Consider the following 17845-nt stretch of genomic DNA (forward strand, 5'->3'; position numbering starts at 1 on the left):
ATGGTTTTGATGATTGATTGATTGTTGGTTGCTTGACGTACTGTGGCAAATATTTCATTCCTGTTCAGGTACATAGTTTTGATATTAATGGGTATCATTCAATTGAATTTGAAGAGGATCAATCCAGAAATTAAAGTAAAATCCAAGTAACACAAATAGTTACAAAACAAATCTCTCCCTAGTAAAATGTTTCTCTCCTGATTTTTCTGATAATCTTCTCTCAAATGATCCAACATTTAGATGCCATTCTTCAGAAATTAATGATCAGTTAGAAAGGGCAAACTCTCACACATTCTTAATGTATAAAAAGGGTATTTTATTACCTTACATGAAAAAACCTGGGTTTTTTAATCATGTCAGTCAAACTTGGTACACTTGACCTACCAGACTGACAATATAAAAGTAAACATTAAGATTAACACTCTCTCCCTAAAGGCTAACAATAGATAACAGTAATATAAACACATGATAAAGTCTACATCTATAATGGAATTTAGGTCTAAAATGAGTGAACCATGTAAGTTTGGTAACGATTTCCGACAACTTCAATTTGAACATCATACATACATGTATACTACTATAAGGAAAATTTTCCAAAATTGACCCTGCATTTCTTTTTATGATTCTCATTTTCAGATTCACTATATTACACATTACAAATCATTTGATAATATACAAAACAATATATCTAAAAGTTTTACATGTAGTACATGTATATATAATTACATATATATATTGCACAGATAATTTTTAGGAATTGTTTTTTACTTTTTTATAATTTCGAATAAATTTGCATATTACGTTCAATATCATTTTGTGGATTTAAAAGTTAAGAAATAGAAAAATGATTATTGTGTGAATTTATATATAACAAGATCTATATAGTCATACCCCGTGACACCCCTCATTATTTTTCTCTAGAACTTCTGGAATAGGCCGACCCTACCCCCATTTTTTTGACATTTTTTTTCGAATTTTGAGCTCTAGTTTCAGATTTTTGAACATAGCGCCCTTCGATACCTAGCGCAAAAGAAGCGCCTGTTTCTCCTCTACAAGACCTATATAGTCATACCCCGTGACACCCCTCATTATTTTTCTCTAGAAGTCCTAGAATAGGCCTACCCCCTAATTTTTTGACATTTTTTTCAAATTTTGAGCTCTAGTTTCAGATTTTTGAACATAGCGCCCTTCGATTCCTAGTGCAAAAGAAGCGCCTGTTTCTCCTTTACAAGACCTATATAGTCATTCCCCGTGACACCCCTCATTATTTTTCTCTAGAAGCCCTGGAATAGGCCGACCCCCCTAATTTTTTTACATTTTTTTCAAATTTTGAGCTCTAGATTAAACAATGACATAAAAGGTGCTATATTTTACAGGGTACGACTACTTTTACATACGTTCTTAATTGAAGAGGGTGCATAGGTGGCCCTACACCTACAAATAATCCGTTGATAGATGCAGAGTTATTGTGGTACTGAATATTAGCGTAAAATGTTATGCGACTTGTTAAATCAATAGATTGGATAAAAACCATTTCAAAATTGAGTTAAAATTGCTATATTTTAACTGATTTTCTGCCTTTTTGAATATTTTTTTATTTAACGGCCGTTGTTGTCTTATTCTGTTTTTTGGTTTCTCGATATATCGCCTTATTGTTCGCTGGCTTATTGTTCGCTAGCTATTGTTCGCTAGCTTCAGCCTGGTTAAGAATCGTCACATAGGAAAAGAGTTCAATATTCAGCATTTTTCAGTCTAACTTGGATAATTCGTCATAACCAAAATGCTTTGAAATATATGCATTCCTCTTACACATGTTATATTCTGTGATATTTCAACCAATATATTAGACTCTATATTGCTATAATAGGCTATTTGCCAATTCCTGTAATTGACCCTGTAATTAGAGATCCCTAAAAAAGTCGTCTTCCTTATGAGGGACATTAATTTTATTTACAACGGAGAGCAAGTAGTAAGTTTCAAATCTACTTGTGCGTAATGTGAGAAAGGTTTTCAAATCTTTTAATAACACTCATTTGTTGTTTAAATCAATAATTTTTACATCTGAAATTATTTATCTTGAAAAATTAGTTTAACCGCCGAAACGTCACTTTCAATTCGTTATGCCGTTTGCATTGGCTAAAGCCAATTTTGTCCAGTATGGAACCAGTCTACGATTGACAATGGGAAGTAATTTGTTTAAAAAGTGTGTAATAACAGAATCAAATCGGTAATTGGCAAATGGACTATTTAGTAACTAAGAACATTAGTAAAGACTAAGAAATACACTATCACTAACTCTCCACAAGAGACCAACATGACACAGAAATTAACAACTATAGGTCACCGTACTGCCTTCAACAATGAGAAAAGCCCATACCGCATAGTAAGCTCTAAAAAGCCCCGAAATGACAATGTAAAACAATTCAAACGAAAACAACTAACGGGCTTAATCATTTTCAAAAAATGAACGAAAAACAAATATGTTACACATAAAAAAAAGACAAACACTGAATAACAGGCTCATGACTCACATATAGTGAATGTGGTGGCTTGCACATGATTATGTAAGCGGGATCTCAACCCTCCCCCTTACCTAGGAAAGTGGTGAAACAGTACAACATGAGAACGAACTCTAAAAATCAGTTGAGGAGGACTAAACTCATCAGATGGATTACAAGAATGTGTCCATAGTACACGGATACCCCATTTGCACTTTCATTTTCCATGTTAGTAGATGAGGCATTCAAATACTACATATACAAGTTGACGTGGCCGGGTACTTGTAAGTATGTCTAGACATTCTTCCATGCTTTAAATCCATGACAAATGGCCATCTACCTTTATATACCAGTCCGCATTTAGCAATGTTTCAGGAAGGAATCTGTCACTACGATTCGACATACTCTGAATACAATCCAACAATGTGTTAATGTTTGCCTAGACATGCACCAATAATAACTTAATCTTCTCAAATTCTTGTGCAAAATCGGGACAGTTCAACATGGTAATCATATTTTAGCTCAAGAAAGAGGAGTTTTGCTCTAGATATTCATATAGAAAAGACTTGTTGATCATGAGACCCTTACGTGATTGGTTAAAAAGCTGTAATTGAATAAGTGTTCTATTGAGAAAACATAGTTCTTCGTGAACAGCAGATTATTTCAATAGTCAAAGAATGAAGTAATAAGGATAAATTGAGTAGTGTATTTTTGTGAACCCACCCCCGAACCTATTTGTGCCAATTACAGTTTGAAAATGGTATCGATTGCACTAATCTCTTTTTATCTGAGGATATTAATTAACATAGTTTCAAAAACGAGGTTGTGCATTGGTGTACTTAAGTTATAGCGGATATGATTTCTGTTTTAGACGATTCAATCTGAAGTTTTGTGATTTATGTCGACCCATAGAAATTATTTTATGAATTCCAGGTGTAATCAATAGTTGTCCTGTTCAACGTTGAAAATTGACAACTTAAACTTTACACATACACTTATTTCGCCCGTTTTTAGTATATGTACAAACACGATAAATATGTTTCTCCAAACTTAATCTCAACTAGAACACACCCGTGTTATCGCGGGTCCGTGACTGAACTAAAATATATAACTATACGTATGCCTTATTTTAGTATTGGTATTGTCATCTGATAAAGTCATGCTAATTATAAGATGCACAGTTTTCACTACTTTCAAAATCTTTCTGTTTGAACCCGTCAACCTGGAACCTATCAATTATTGGTAATATCAATAATTTGGAAAACAAAAGGGCCGGGAATGGAGTATCTTTTACTCAACAGTATACAGCAAAATTCTAAATACACCTTTTGGTGGTGCGCCTATCAGATGCGGAACGTACAGATAAGGTAATAGGTAACAGGTGAATATACTATTGGTATCGGTGTCGGATTGGATCCGGAACTTCTTAATTATTGGCAATATTAATTACGTGGAAAACAAAGGGGCCTGGAGTGGTGTAATTTTTAATCAACACCCTTGTACTATATTAATTATATGTAAAGTTGAATTCTTTGATTCATCGTTTTTACGGGATGACGGCTGACAAATTAGACCTCGTAATTTTAGTATTATAGATATATGCCTTTCTTTATCAAATGTTTAACTTGGAATTAATGTTACCATGCCTCACCCTATTTGTGGTCATAAATATGAAACACCCCTATCCCCATTATTTCATTCCAATACCTTCAAATGACAATGTTGACTTTTTGTAAGCTAACTCTAGTTTAGTTTAGATTTATATAAGAGTGGAGCTCTTCCATGCCAAAATATTAGTGGTAAGAAATAATCTAAACAAATTCAAAGAGAAGTAACTCAATATAATGTGTGCTTCTCCTCCTAGTCCCACCTTTCTCAGTCAGAAGATTAACTAATCAAACAAAAACAGCTGGTCAAGAGCAATAATCACCCACTTAACCTATAATCATTTCCTGCTCAATGTAAAGTAGCAGAAAATAACATGTTTAACTGGTTAAGTGTGCCTTAACCAATAGAAAAATTGATTGAAATACAACATGTTCCTATCAACAAATTACAACTTAATTAATTATGGTATCAAATTTATAGTCAGTGAAAAAAAGTTGAAATTTCAATATATATCTGCATGTTGGGCAAATGGGTTACCAGTATAATCTTGAATTGTCTTGAGAAAACATTGTCTAAAAATTATATTCTGACAATAAAATGATTTGAGCTTTCAAAGAAATCACAAAGAAAGTCAAGTGTAGTGTTGGTAAAATCAGCAGATAAAAATAGTGTATTTTATATTAAGGACTGTATGATTAAAGAGATAAACATACATAATAAACTAACACATTGACTATATCAATAGAATAGATAGTGTCCATTAATACCAGATTACCCAGATATTGATCATTAATGTCCAGTGATAGGGGATTTATGACTCACTGGACTTGGCTCAATGTTTGACTCATAACTTCACAACAGAAAAACTTGAGCCAAATTGACCACAGTAATTTCACACAGTTCTCGAGTTTAGACCATTGCCACCAAATTGTCCCTAATATGAAAGATTAAAATAAACAGTATTAAATGCATAATGGTTAAAGTTTGGAATAGGTTTTCTTGTGTCTTGTGTGAAAAGGAGGGGAATAGAATTTCAGGAAAGCAACTTCTAATGAAAATATCACCTCACAATTTATCTTAAGATTTTAAAAATACCTTCTGTATGTATGTACTGGTAAATGCCTCCGATATCCGAAGAACCCCTCGAAAGCTGCGAGGGTACAGTGGCATCCATGTACACTCCCTAACGGGATTAATGGAGATGTGTCACTAACGTATATTTATACGACAATTATTTTTACAAGGACAAACAATCCCCACCCAATTCAACACAAAGGGAGTGCTAGGACACCGGGAAGTCTGTTATTGTGGTGGAGGAAGCCGAAGTACTCGGAGAGAACCACCGGGCCACTCGGTGGAAACAGACAAACCAGAGAGATATCAGAAGATTGATCTCCAGGTCAAAGTAGGGACACTTTGACCAACCGAGGCCCCCAACGTACCCATTCTAGTTTAATCTCCGGTCTGGGTACCAGAGATGTGTGTGAGAGGGTGAAAATTACCCTTCTAATGTACTGATATTTTTAGCACCCCGAGTGAGAATCGAACTCGGGACCTTCAGCACTGTAGCCATCGGTCTTAACCACTAGACCACGAACTCACATTAAATATTCTTTGAAATATTGTTACATTCATTACAAATTTCCAGTTTCATTACACTACACAGATTAGAATTTTATGCCACAAATTTTTGTAAGTATAAGCAAAGAATAGTTAATATCCCAACACTTCCAATTTTGTTACCAGCTAAATGACCCATGCTATGGAGAACGTTTTTCACCCACCCCCTCCCCCACAAAGTCAAAAAATGGTTGCTTTAAATTTTTGAATTATTTTCTTTTCAAAATTTTTAGGGTTTTTAGGAGGCCCGGGCCCCTCTTTTCTGGGAAAATTTGATTGTGTATTAAGGGAATCACTAAAGCATGACTGGAGCTGACCCCAAAGGCCAAGGATGTAAGTGCCCCCCCCCCTTTTATAATTTCATCAGTATCATGACATATCACCCGTTCCTTGGGGTAAAATCTAAAATTCACAGTATTCAACTCTTCCCCTAGATACACATTATATACTGAGGCGAACAGGACCCTCATCTAGAGACACTATGGTCTTTAATACAATCCAAAACTAGCAACAGATACACTTTCACTTTCATGCTCCACATTTTTTTTATCATGACGTCACAAATCAGTTGAAGCTAGCTGGGGCCCTGTTTGAACAATGAATTGTGCATAAAACTTTATAAAGAGACATTTTTAAATCATCGTAAACACTTTGAACAAACAATTTTTATAAATTTAATTCATTTCTATAAATTAATTAATATGCTTTCAAGATTTTCAATTGCTCGGTTTCTAAAAAGATTTCTTCCCTCAGCTCATTGTTGATTATCTTTATTTTAAACATCTTACTTAAATCTTTAATACCCTAACAAAAAGTTAGTAACTGTAAGTTGTAAAGGAACTGTTTTTGTCCTGGTTGGACTATAGTCACTATACACCTCATCGCTATTTAGTCCAATCCTCGGGAAAAATTACTTACAAACATATTTGAAGTGAAGAGTAATTAGTAGTAAGCTGTGTAAAGAGAGATAACTCAAAAATCTTCAAAGTTAAAAAAATACTGACACGCAAAAAATTGACAACGTCATTGATCATGTAGATATATAAAACGAAAAAAACGAAGAGAAGAAAAAATTATTATCCTCAAACCACTTTCGAGACTTTTGCTCAAACAACCAGGTTTCGGTCATTTTATTCAACGTAAAAAAATATTGCTTTAATTTAGAATGACATCTATTAAAGAGGGCCCTCATGGGGTTTTTGATTATGTGATTACTTGGCCGTTTTTTTAATGATTATTTGATTATCAAGCCAAATATTTCATGATTATTTGATTACCTAGGACTGTATTTTTAGTTTATGATTATTTGATTACCTAGGACTGTATTTTTAGTTTATGATTATTTGATTACTAAAGATAAGCAAATATTTAATGATTATGTGATTATATTGGCAAAAAAATGGTGATTATGTGATTACTAGGACCCCCCCCCCCCCCATGAGGGGCCTCATTAAACTGCTCTTTAACTAAAATACCACTTGTTACGGCATTAATCCGTTTTCATAGCTTGTTTTGTATAATGTTGATAAAGAGACTCCTAAAAAAAATACAAGGGTGAACATATGTGCTCTGGAAAGTTAAGCAGTAGGTTCCATCTCAACATGCGGCACCCGTAACCATGATTGTTAGTGGATAATATTCAATTTAGTACTGGCATGACTAGACACCATGACAAGAACGAAAATAAACAAAGATAGCATACTAGATTGTCACAGAGTCTCACTTAAAACAGCACATAATCTTTCCGCTCCCACGACTGCTCTATTTGACAAATCAAAGAATTCATTTTTTTAAACAAAACAAAAAGGTTACATTTGGAACACTTTGACTTTCACGTAAACCAGGAACACTGTTCCCAGTGTGCACCAATTTGATAAGGAAACCAAAATAGAAAAATAAAAACACATGGAACCTTGTGTTATAATTTCATAGATATCGATATACTTATTCTCTAGTTATTGTCGGGAAACCAGAAATTCCTTGTATCCCTCAGTTTGGACCCTAAATCCTTACTTGAACTGTTGAGGCCATAACCCCAAAAATGTTCCTCATTTTCCGTTTGAGGTACGAAACCTGGTACAATTTCGTATAGATTCACACACTTACATTGTTCTGAACGCCAATATTGGTCCCCAGTGCAGGGATAATTGAATTCTTGTGGAAACCAATAAGAGTTTTGGCGAAAATTGGTGTAGGTAGTGAACATCAAAATGTTATATTGCAATGCAAGTAAAATAAGATGAAGGCACATTCCTATAGTGATAAAATTTAGGAAGAGATATACTGTTCCCAGTAGAGATGTAGTCTTAATTAAATGGACATGTAATCATCCTCTTACTTATGTTTACTATAAATCATGTTAGTGATGTAAATATCTGTGAAAATGATTTAAATGTTTTATATGATGATTTGACAGATTGTGAAATATCTGTCGAAGAAGTATTTAATGTTTTGAAATGTTCCAAAAATGGAAAATCACCTGGATTTGACAAAATACCAGTTGAATTGTACAAGAACCAAACTATGTTCAATGCACTGACCAGAGTTCGATTAATGTGTTCAAAAGGGATAATAATAACACCTATTCCGAAAATTTCAACATTCGATCTGAATGATTCCTTGTCGTTTCGTGGTATAACTTTGGCACCAGTTTCCTTCAAACTACACTGTTGCCTGAGTATTGAACTCACGACTAACATAGACGCTTTATGGTGGTGACTTCCTATTTGACGTACAAAACGGATAAAGAAAAGGTCTGTCTACTATGAGCCCCTCTATTATGATAGAAACTAGAAAAAAAACAATCAACATATGTGGCATTCATTGGCTGCAAAAAAAGCTTAGGATTGGTAAAAAGTATAAATGACAAAAATTATGTCAAATAATAAAATTTAAGTCCGCACATATAGAATGTTCAAAAATGTATATTGTGTTGAAAAGTATTTTCTAATTTATACGAGGTAGATATGCTCTAGCCAAATTTTGATGTGGTGAAGATTAGAATTGAAACTGATCGTTTTGAAAATATCGAAAATAGAGTAATGTAGAGTTACTGTACGGAGGAAGTTGAAGATTTGTTGTAAACTGTCCTGTATATCAAATTCTTGTATTCGTTATGATATTTTTAATCATGTAAGTATTTTTTATGAAATTTTTGTTTACATATATCTGAACCAAAGGTTTCTGACACAGAATGAATGTGGTCTAATGAACTTAAAATTAATTTATTTTTTGCTTTTGATCAATTCACTATGCTGTTGATTATAAATCCCCCTTCGCAAAAAAAATATTTGAAGAAAAATTCTTTTTAATTTCTGAAATCTGATATCAGAAAATTTTAATTAACAGGACTTCTAAAAATAAATTTACAGCTACACATCTCCAGACAATTATCACTTCCTTTAACATAATTTTCAAGCAGTGTAAGGGAGGTAATCAAGTAATCAAACATATATAACAGTATTCTTTAAATTTTAATTGGAATTGGATTATCTCCCTTTCACCGCTTTTAAATTGTCTAAATTGTCCTTTAACCAGAAAAACCCTTGTTCCAGCCTTTTGTTTGGCCCTAATTGCTTAATGCTTTGATCCATTACATCTATAACCATCCCTTTGTAGTATGGAAACGTGTGCTATAATTTCAGAGAGATTTACACACTAATACCCAAGTTATTGACTGAAAACTACAAAAATGCTTATTTGGGCCCCTTTTTTGGCCCCTCACTTATTGAAACTCCCATCCATGGAGCAAGAAACCCAAAACTCAATTTCAGCCTTTCCTTTGAAGTAATAAACCTTATAGTAAGTATAATTTCAGAAAGATACATACACTTAAACACTCCCCTTATTCCTAAATGTTCCGGGATATTAACCCCAAACTGACACCGAGCCTTCCTTTCATTATATAGAACCTTGTGGTACAATGTCAGAGATCCATACAGTTGAAGACCGTACATTGACCTGTAATGGTTTACTTTTATAAATTGTTATTTGGATGGAGAGTTGTCTCATTGGCACTCACACCACATCTTCCTATATCTAGTTAAATATAAGTTATGTTGTCCCGAAACTTCAAAAATGCTTGTTTTTGGTCCTTTTAATTCTATAACCCTTAAAATAAATCCCAACCTTCTACTTATGGTATTAAAGTACACTGTGGTTTGAACATTGTGGTACAATTCCAGAGTAATTGAAATACTTATACACAACTTATTGTCCTGAAACTAGATATATATATGTTTTGGGCTCCTTTGGGCCCCTTATTCATTAACTGATGGGACCATAGCCCCCAAAATCAATCCCAACCTTCTTTTTGTGGTTATAAACATTGTGTTAAAATTTTATTGATTTCTATTGTATTGTAGTGTACTAAGTATACGGAAAGGAAACGAGCGCTGTACGGAGATTGACGACGACGTGATAACAATATACAATTTTTGCGGTCGTATAAAAATTGATATTTCTTGTTATAAATGAAAATAAAATATTTTATACTGCCAAAATCTGATATGAAATTTAAATAAAGCGAAAATGTATTTTATACTCAAGATAGTTGACTTATATTTGTAATATAATTCAAGAAAAATGTTTCATAGCCTTTCATAACTCTTTCATGATGGCTGTTGTTGTTAACCATTTTGACTTGTGTTTTAATATGCTGTAGTGTAGAGACTTTTAAAAAAAGTATTTGTCTTGTATTGTATTGTTTTGTTTTGTCCTGAAACAAGAAAAAAACATTTTGGGCCCCTTTTTGACCCAATTATTGCGAAGCCTATGATAGTTTTCTATAGATTCACCTGCAAGTTACCTGGCGATTTAATCTTTTGTGAGTTCTATTGTACCGTCTTACAAATACAACAGGTATTGTTCTCTGTATAGTTTATTTGATGGGACCTTTAAATTTCTTCTAGAAGAAATATATCACTCATTGATTAATAATTTAATATACCTGACCAAAAAATTATCTTCTTTTTTATTGAAATACTTCTATAAACTTACATACACTGTATGCAATATTGTATTTATTCAATATATCATTAATATATTTCAATCTGTTCAATATAAAATCTTTTTTAATAATAAAAAGTTTATTTCAGACACATTTTTTAGTATTTTCCAATGAATTTGCATGTTTTTGTTGTTGTTCATTTATAGACTTATGTGTTTATAAAAACCTTAATTTAAAAATAATAATATTCAAATTTTTATTTATCAAACACACAAAAATATTGAATATTTGATCAGAAATCAGTATTAATGCTGAACACATAAAAAACGAGTTATTGGTATTGAATAAATACAACACCACATGCAGTTTTGTGGGTCCTTACTTAGTATTGGTATACATATTTTTTCATCATTGACAGTTCAATTTTTTGTTCAGGTAAATTAATCAATGAGTGATAATATTTCTCTTGGAAGAAATTTAAAGGTCCCAGTGAATAAACTACACAGAGAACAATACCTGTTGTACTTGTTAGACTAATGTATATTCATGTGTAAAAGTAAATGGTAATTGAGGTTAAATAAAGGCAACAGTAGTATACCGCTGTTCAAAACTCATAAATCCATGGACAAAAAACAAAATCGGGGTAACAAACCAAAACCGAGCGAAACGCATTAAATATAAGAGGAGAACAACGACACAACAACGAAACGCAACACACACAGAAACAGACCAATCATCAGACAAAACACCACGAGAATAACAAATGTAACATGAAAACCAAATACATGAATTTGGGATAGACAAGTACCGTGCCACGTCTTATCTCAATATCTCAAAAATAAGAGAAAACACAAACGACTCAACGTTAAAATGCAACACAAAGAGAAACGAACAATATCATAACAATGACCATCTTCCTGACTTGGTACAGGACACTTTTAAAGGGGAATAAAAGTGGTGGGTTGAACCTGGTTTTAAGGCATGCCAAACCTCGCACTTTAATGGCAAAGTTAAATATAACATTGAAATGACAACATAATATTACAGGACAACAATACAAATAAATAGGAGAACATATTAGACACAGAAAAACATCATTAATAGATAACAAAAAGCATCAGGTTTAAAATTCAATACGCCAAAAACGCGCCTTGTCCACACAAGACTCACCAGTGACGCCCAGATATAAAAGATCGAAAGTGAAAAAAGTACAAAGTTGTACAGCACTAAAGATCAAAAGTTGAAAAGGTTTCGCAAAATACGGCATTGTTTTTATGCCCGGGATAAGAACATTCTTATTATATAGAACAATTCATGCTATTGCAAACAGTAAATTTTATCAAATGAATATGAAAGAGATATACACAAAGAAACTAAAGTATTAACTAATTACAGAAAACTAAACCTGAATACATAACGCCTAGATATAAAAGATCGAACGTGAAAAAGGTACAAAGTTGTACAACACTGAAGATCAAAAGTTAAAAAGGTTTTGACAAATACGGCATTGTTTTTATGCACGGGATAAGAACACCCTTATTATATAGAATACTTAATGCTATTGCAAACAGTAAATTTTAACAAATGAATATGAAAGAGATATACATAATGAAACTGAAATATTAACTAATTACAGAAAACTAAACCCAAGTTTATCACAAAATAGACACACATCCGAATCAGTCCAGGCGTCAACGTAATTAAATGTGGTTTGAAACAAGGGTGTTTTCTGTCTCCAATTTTGTTTAATATTTTTATTAATGACCTTGTAGATGAAGTTAAAAAATTAGATATTGGAGTAAAAATTGATGATGAAAAAAATTGTGTACTAGTTTATGCAGATGATCTTGTATTTATAACAGAAAATGAGAAAGATCTACAAAAAATGTTGGATACTTTAAATATATGGTGTTGTAAAAATGATTTAGTTGTAAATCTAGAGAAATCAAAAATTGTACATTTCAGAACTAAGTCTACACCAAAGACAAATTTTACTTTTGTACTTAATAATAATGATATGGAAATTGTTCCTAGTTATACTTATCTAGGTTTACTGTTGTCAGAATTTTTAGACTACAATTGTATGGTTAAGGCAGTAGCTAAATCTGCAAGTAGGTCATTAGGTTTATTAATAGCTAAATGTAAAGCTAATGGAGGTTTTCAATTTGATACATTTACAAAACTTTTTGATACACTTGTTATGTCTGTAATTGAATACGGTGCCTCAATTTGGGGTCATCAGAATTTTTCTTGTATTAATGCTGTAAAAAATAGAGCAATGAGATTTTTTATTGGTGTGGGTAAATACACCCCTAACTTAGCCTTATATGGAGATATGGGTTGGATGCCCGGTATTATATCTCAGTGGACATGTATTTTTAGATTATGGTCGAGACTTACTAAAATGTCTCATTGTAGAGTTAATAAAAAGGTTTTCTTATGGGGCAATAAATGCTGTAATAGTAAATTTAAAAATTGGAATTATAGAGTCAATGTGAAATTTAAAGAAATGGATATGGAGTTTTTATGTAATACTGATTTTTCTATTGATAAAAATACAATTCAACAAATTGAAAAGGAACTTTTTTGTAGATATAAAGAGAAGTGGTACTCTGACTTAATGTACAATGAAAGAAGTAAATTGCGAACGTATAGAATGTTTAAGCAATGTTTTAATAGAGAAAAATATTTATGTATTAATATGCCTGGAAAATATAAGAGTGCATATGCTAAATTTAGATGTGGTGTTGCACCTCCGAGAATAGAAACTGGCCGATATGAAGGCATTATGGTTGACAATAGATTATGTTTTAATGAGCAATGTAAGAAAAATAACATTATTGAAGATGAGAAACATGTCTTAATTAACTGCCCAGTATATGCAGATTTACGAGCTATTTTATTTAGACATGCTAGCTCTTTTAATTGTGATTTTGTTAATTTGTCTGATGATGATAAATTCAAATTTTTATTCACTGATGAAAATGTGTGTTACTTTTTAGCCAAAATCTGCTATGATATATTATTAAAAAGAAAAGGTATTTTATATAATTGTAGATAATAATGTGTTTTGTAGAAATTTTATAGTCTCTCATAACTCTTTTTAGAGTGGCTCATGTTGTTTTAAATATTACTGTAATTCTATAAATGTATAAATGTATGTCAATTTTGAGGTGAGACTCTAATAAAGTATTTGTCTTGTCTTGTCTTGGGACGATAGAACTGCCAAAAGTTTAAATCGACAGGTAACTTGCAGGTGAATCTATGAAAAACTATCATAGGCTTCGCAATAAAAAAAAACTAAATTAGGACCATGACCGCCAACATTATTATCGCCATGTCATTATACGCCGGACTGCATGTACTCTTTGTCTGATTAAACTTAATATAACTTAATGATAGAGTTACAAGATAAATGTGAGAAGATGTTTTTTTTTTAAATGTGTATTCAGAAAATAGAAAATAATAAACTGTTATCACAGAGATATGTCTCGCCTTTTTGTAATTTTGATTATGCAAATGTTGAAATCAAAATAGCAATACTTTAACATCTTACACAAGTTAGCAGATAATCAAAGTCAATGAACCATGGACTTGTTCAATCTATGAAATGTAATTGATAAAGCAACAAGAGTTACTGATAAAAGTAGTACACTCTTAGATCCCATAATAATAAGTGACTGTATGTCATATTATCTATCAGATGTTTTAGATATTCCCTCAAATATTAGTGAGCACAATGCAGCAGTAGAATTTCTTGAGTGTCCGCCATCAATGTCACGTACTTTCAAAAGAGAAGTGTGGATATATGATAAGATGGATAAAGATAATTTTTTGAAAATAGTGAATGAAACAGATTGGCAAGCCATTCTTCCCGATGACAAGGATGTTAATGAATTATGTGAAATATTTACTGTAACTTTTCTGAACATTGCAAGGGAGTGCATACCTACTAAACAAGTAACTATACGAAAAAACGACAAACCATGGTTCAATAGTGAGCTTAAGAGAGAATTACGCACTAGAGATCGATTACGAAAAAAAGGCTTTTAAATCTAAAAAAAATCTGATATTTTGAAGTACAAGCGACAGAGAAATAGGGTCAATAATATGAAAAAAGTTGCTAAAGAAAAATTTGAAAGTAATTTAGACCACATCATTCTAAATAATGTATCGAATACAAAAACTTATTGGAAAATTATGAAAATGTTAATCAAATCTAACAATGGATCAAATAACATCCCCCACTCCAAAATATTATAAATACCGAAAAACCATAAACTAGACATAATCATAAACTAATAATTTGTTGACGCCATTGCCGCCGCCGCCGCCGGAAACAGCTTACCTATGTCTCGCTTTTTAACTCCGTCAAGGCGGGACAAAAATTGAGGTCACGGAACACATGTTTGCCTGAAACAAAACAAAATATGCAATGTCCCTACACATTTTAAAATTGAATGCTTCTTTTTGTAACTTTATTGGGGTGTAAAAGCGTTGACCGAAGTACATTTTGTATGAAGCGCGGAGAGATGTCTCTTTAGCACTCAAACCACATCTTCTTATATTTATTCGTAGGTTTATATCATATGCATTCAACGGGTTTTTTTTCTCGAATATTTTTCGACTATCAATGTTCGTGGTTCAGCATTCATGATGCTAGTAGTAGAAAAAAATATTCCGTTTAAAAACAAACCCGTCGAATGCAAACGATATGAACCTACGAAGTCTTATCATGATTATAAGTTTATAGTTTCTTATGAAGTATTTGCACTTTTGCGTTGGATATGTATTGATTGGTAATTTAGTCTCGGAAAGAGGTGGTTTTATTTATTGGTTCAAGTTGGCTTCAGCCTTGTTTCAGTAGCTGCGAATGCTCTTAGATCTGCACTTTGTGTGTTTTGAAATGTTCTTATTTTCATTTTGTTGTGTGCTTATTGTCGATTTTACGAAGCAAATACCCTTTCACTCTGATAATGCAGTTCTTATGTTGTGCTGTAACATCACTGTCCCATGGATAGGGGTTCACTTGTGAGTGGTTAATAAAACGAACTTAATTTAGTGGTTCATTGGTTGCTGTCTGACATATTTGGTTTTAACATTAAAAATGTTTCCCATTTTGTCATGTCGAAATGTTTTATCCTGACTTAAACTTGATCTTTAAGGTATGTAGTTACTCACTGTTGAAGCCGTATTTCGATCTCTAGTCGATCGTTGTCTCATTAGAAGTAATTTCACATAGGTTGGTCATCTCCTAACTTTTTCATATTGATGATTTGGACGAATTATCATAAAAAAAAATAGAATTGTATATAGTGAGCAATTTATTTATTATAAATAATTGTTTTCAACAAAACTTGGGTTAATCTATCAGTCCTGTTGGAACTCCATTTATTGGATTGAAACGTCCGACCTATTGGTATTGCATTTATTCAATGGATAAAGATACTATTACGACTTGCGATCCATCTGTAGTTTCTCCTCATACGTCTTCAATTGAACCCTGAATCCATCATTAGGACGAATAGCAGGTCTCTTTTCTTTTACTAAATTGTAAGCCTCAGTTAAACTCATATGATGGGTTTTCATCAGATAGCCAATAATTACCGTGGAACACCTAGAAACACCAGCGTTACAATGAACCAATACACATCCGTCTCTCACACCTTCATCAATAAACTCGAATGCTTGATCAAAATAGGGAATAATTTGCACTTCTGGAAGATCATTAATTTTAATGGTTTTATATTTGATTTTGTCTGGGTATTTATTTTGCACATAAGAAGCTAGGTTCAGTATATGGGTAACTTTGAACTTTTCCAACAATGTTAAGTCATGGGCTACATCCTGTGATCCTACAAAAAAGAATGTTTACTATAGTTTTATAATAAGTTATATAAGAACATGTTTCATATTTTAGGTCCTTGTATAGCTGATTGTTCGTTGTGAGCCAATGCTCCGCGTTGAAGGCCGTAATTTAACCTATAATGGTTTATTTTTTACAAATTGTGACTTGGATGGAGAGTTGTCTCATTGGCACTCATACCACGCATCAATCTATTTCTTTGAGTTCTGTTATATCATAAAGGTTTTTTTTCCTTTATACTTGGTATTTTCCCAAATTATGTTTTTGAATGAGCGGTTCCGGTTATGGTTATATTAGGATTTTGTCATGATATGTCTGTTTGATTAATCCGACAGTTGTTACTAAGTGTTAGCTTTCCCTCCCTCCCTCCTTCTCCTCCTTGTTAGTAGTAGCTTTGTGCGCTTGATAATTATGTAACTTATCATATAACATAGATAGAAGAAGATGTGGTATGACTGTCAATGAGACAACTCTCCATCCAAATAACAATATTTAAAAGTAAACCATTATAGGTCAATGTACGGCTTCACATTGATACGTATGTATGATCTTTATTGATTTTGTTGATTTTTTCATTATATAAAATTAATGAAACTTTTGTAACGAACACACAACCCATTTTCTTGTTTGTTGTTATCAGAAAATATTTATTTTAGTACGAACGAACAGATGAAAAATGAAGAACATGATGAAGGAACTATATAAACAACAAACACACAAACAAATGGATACAAGCATGAAAACTTACCAATAATTAAATGATCGGATAACACTTCTCCAACTTGTAAGTCATCTACTGTTGATGCCACAAAGCCGTATGTTCTTCCTCCAACCAGTTCGTGAATTATCCGTCCGTGAGAATCCCTTTTCTCGACTATCTGTAGTCCTTCAGTAGTTGTAATTTTAGTGTCTGTTTGTTTCAATTTTGTTTTGTCAAATGCCTTGAGTGAATCAAGCAATGAGTTTGCCATCCTTCAACAGTGAAACTTTCTGTGCACAAATATGCAACAGTTTGAAAATTCCCGGTTAACAAATACAAGGCTATTCACCGAGACAGGATTCCTTGATTTTACTGATACAGTCTGCACAATCTGATAATTTTACTCTGATCATAGTTAAACGGCTGGTAACATAAATTTCGAACGCTAACCATGGTAAATATTGTATTTAAACGTTTCCTAGATGATTTGTGATCTATTATAAGATTTTATAAGTGAGTCTACACAAACATATCACAAAAGTCACGTCTAAAAATAGCCGTTTTGTGTAACAATTCGGATTCATGTCAAACTTGACCGTGTTTGG

General features: G+C 32.6%; 2 protein-coding genes across 9 annotated transcripts in view; both read right to left on the reverse strand.

Moving 5' to 3' along the window:
• Positions 1 to 6267, reverse strand: part of LOC134706296 (ras-associated and pleckstrin homology domains-containing protein 1-like) — a 72156-nt gene extending 65889 nt beyond the window's left edge. For 6 of the 8 annotated variants that reach the window (XM_063565101.1, XM_063565098.1, XM_063565096.1 and 3 more), the window contains exon 1: positions 6110 to 6267. The gene's annotated coding sequence lies outside the window, so the exon portion shown is untranslated. The remainder of the gene's footprint in view (positions 1 to 6109) is intronic. The other 2 variants (XM_063565094.1, XM_063565095.1) reach the window with 2 other exon arrangements.
• Positions 6268 to 15980: 9713 nt separating this feature from the next.
• Positions 15981 to 17837, reverse strand: LOC134706299 (dual specificity protein phosphatase 19-like). The gene is made up of 2 exons (XM_063565112.1): positions 17289 to 17837; positions 15981 to 16529 (listed from the first exon to the last, which is right to left on the reverse strand). Exons 1-2 carry the CDS (start codon positions 17509 to 17511, stop codon positions 16126 to 16128), a joined length of 627 nt encoding a protein of 208 aa, XP_063421182.1. The 5' UTR covers positions 17512 to 17837; the 3' UTR covers positions 15981 to 16125.
• Between the last annotated feature and the right edge of the window lie 8 nt (positions 17838 to 17845).

The sequence above is a fragment of the Mytilus trossulus genome, chromosome 2, assembly GCF_036588685.1.
Source record: "Mytilus trossulus isolate FHL-02 chromosome 2, PNRI_Mtr1.1.1.hap1, whole genome shotgun sequence".
Taxonomy (NCBI): domain Eukaryota; kingdom Metazoa; phylum Mollusca; class Bivalvia; order Mytilida; family Mytilidae; genus Mytilus; species Mytilus trossulus.

Excerpts from the sequence above, each read along its gene's own strand:
- LOC134706299 (XM_063565112.1), bottom strand. The coding sequence starts at position 17,511 with ATGGCAAACTCATTGCTTGATTCACTCAAGGCATTTGACAAAACAAAA. Across the intron at positions 16,530-17,288 it reads ATCCGATCATTTAATTATTG|GATCACAGGATGTAGCCCAT; the intron begins GTAAGTTTTCAT and ends TCTTTTTTGTAG.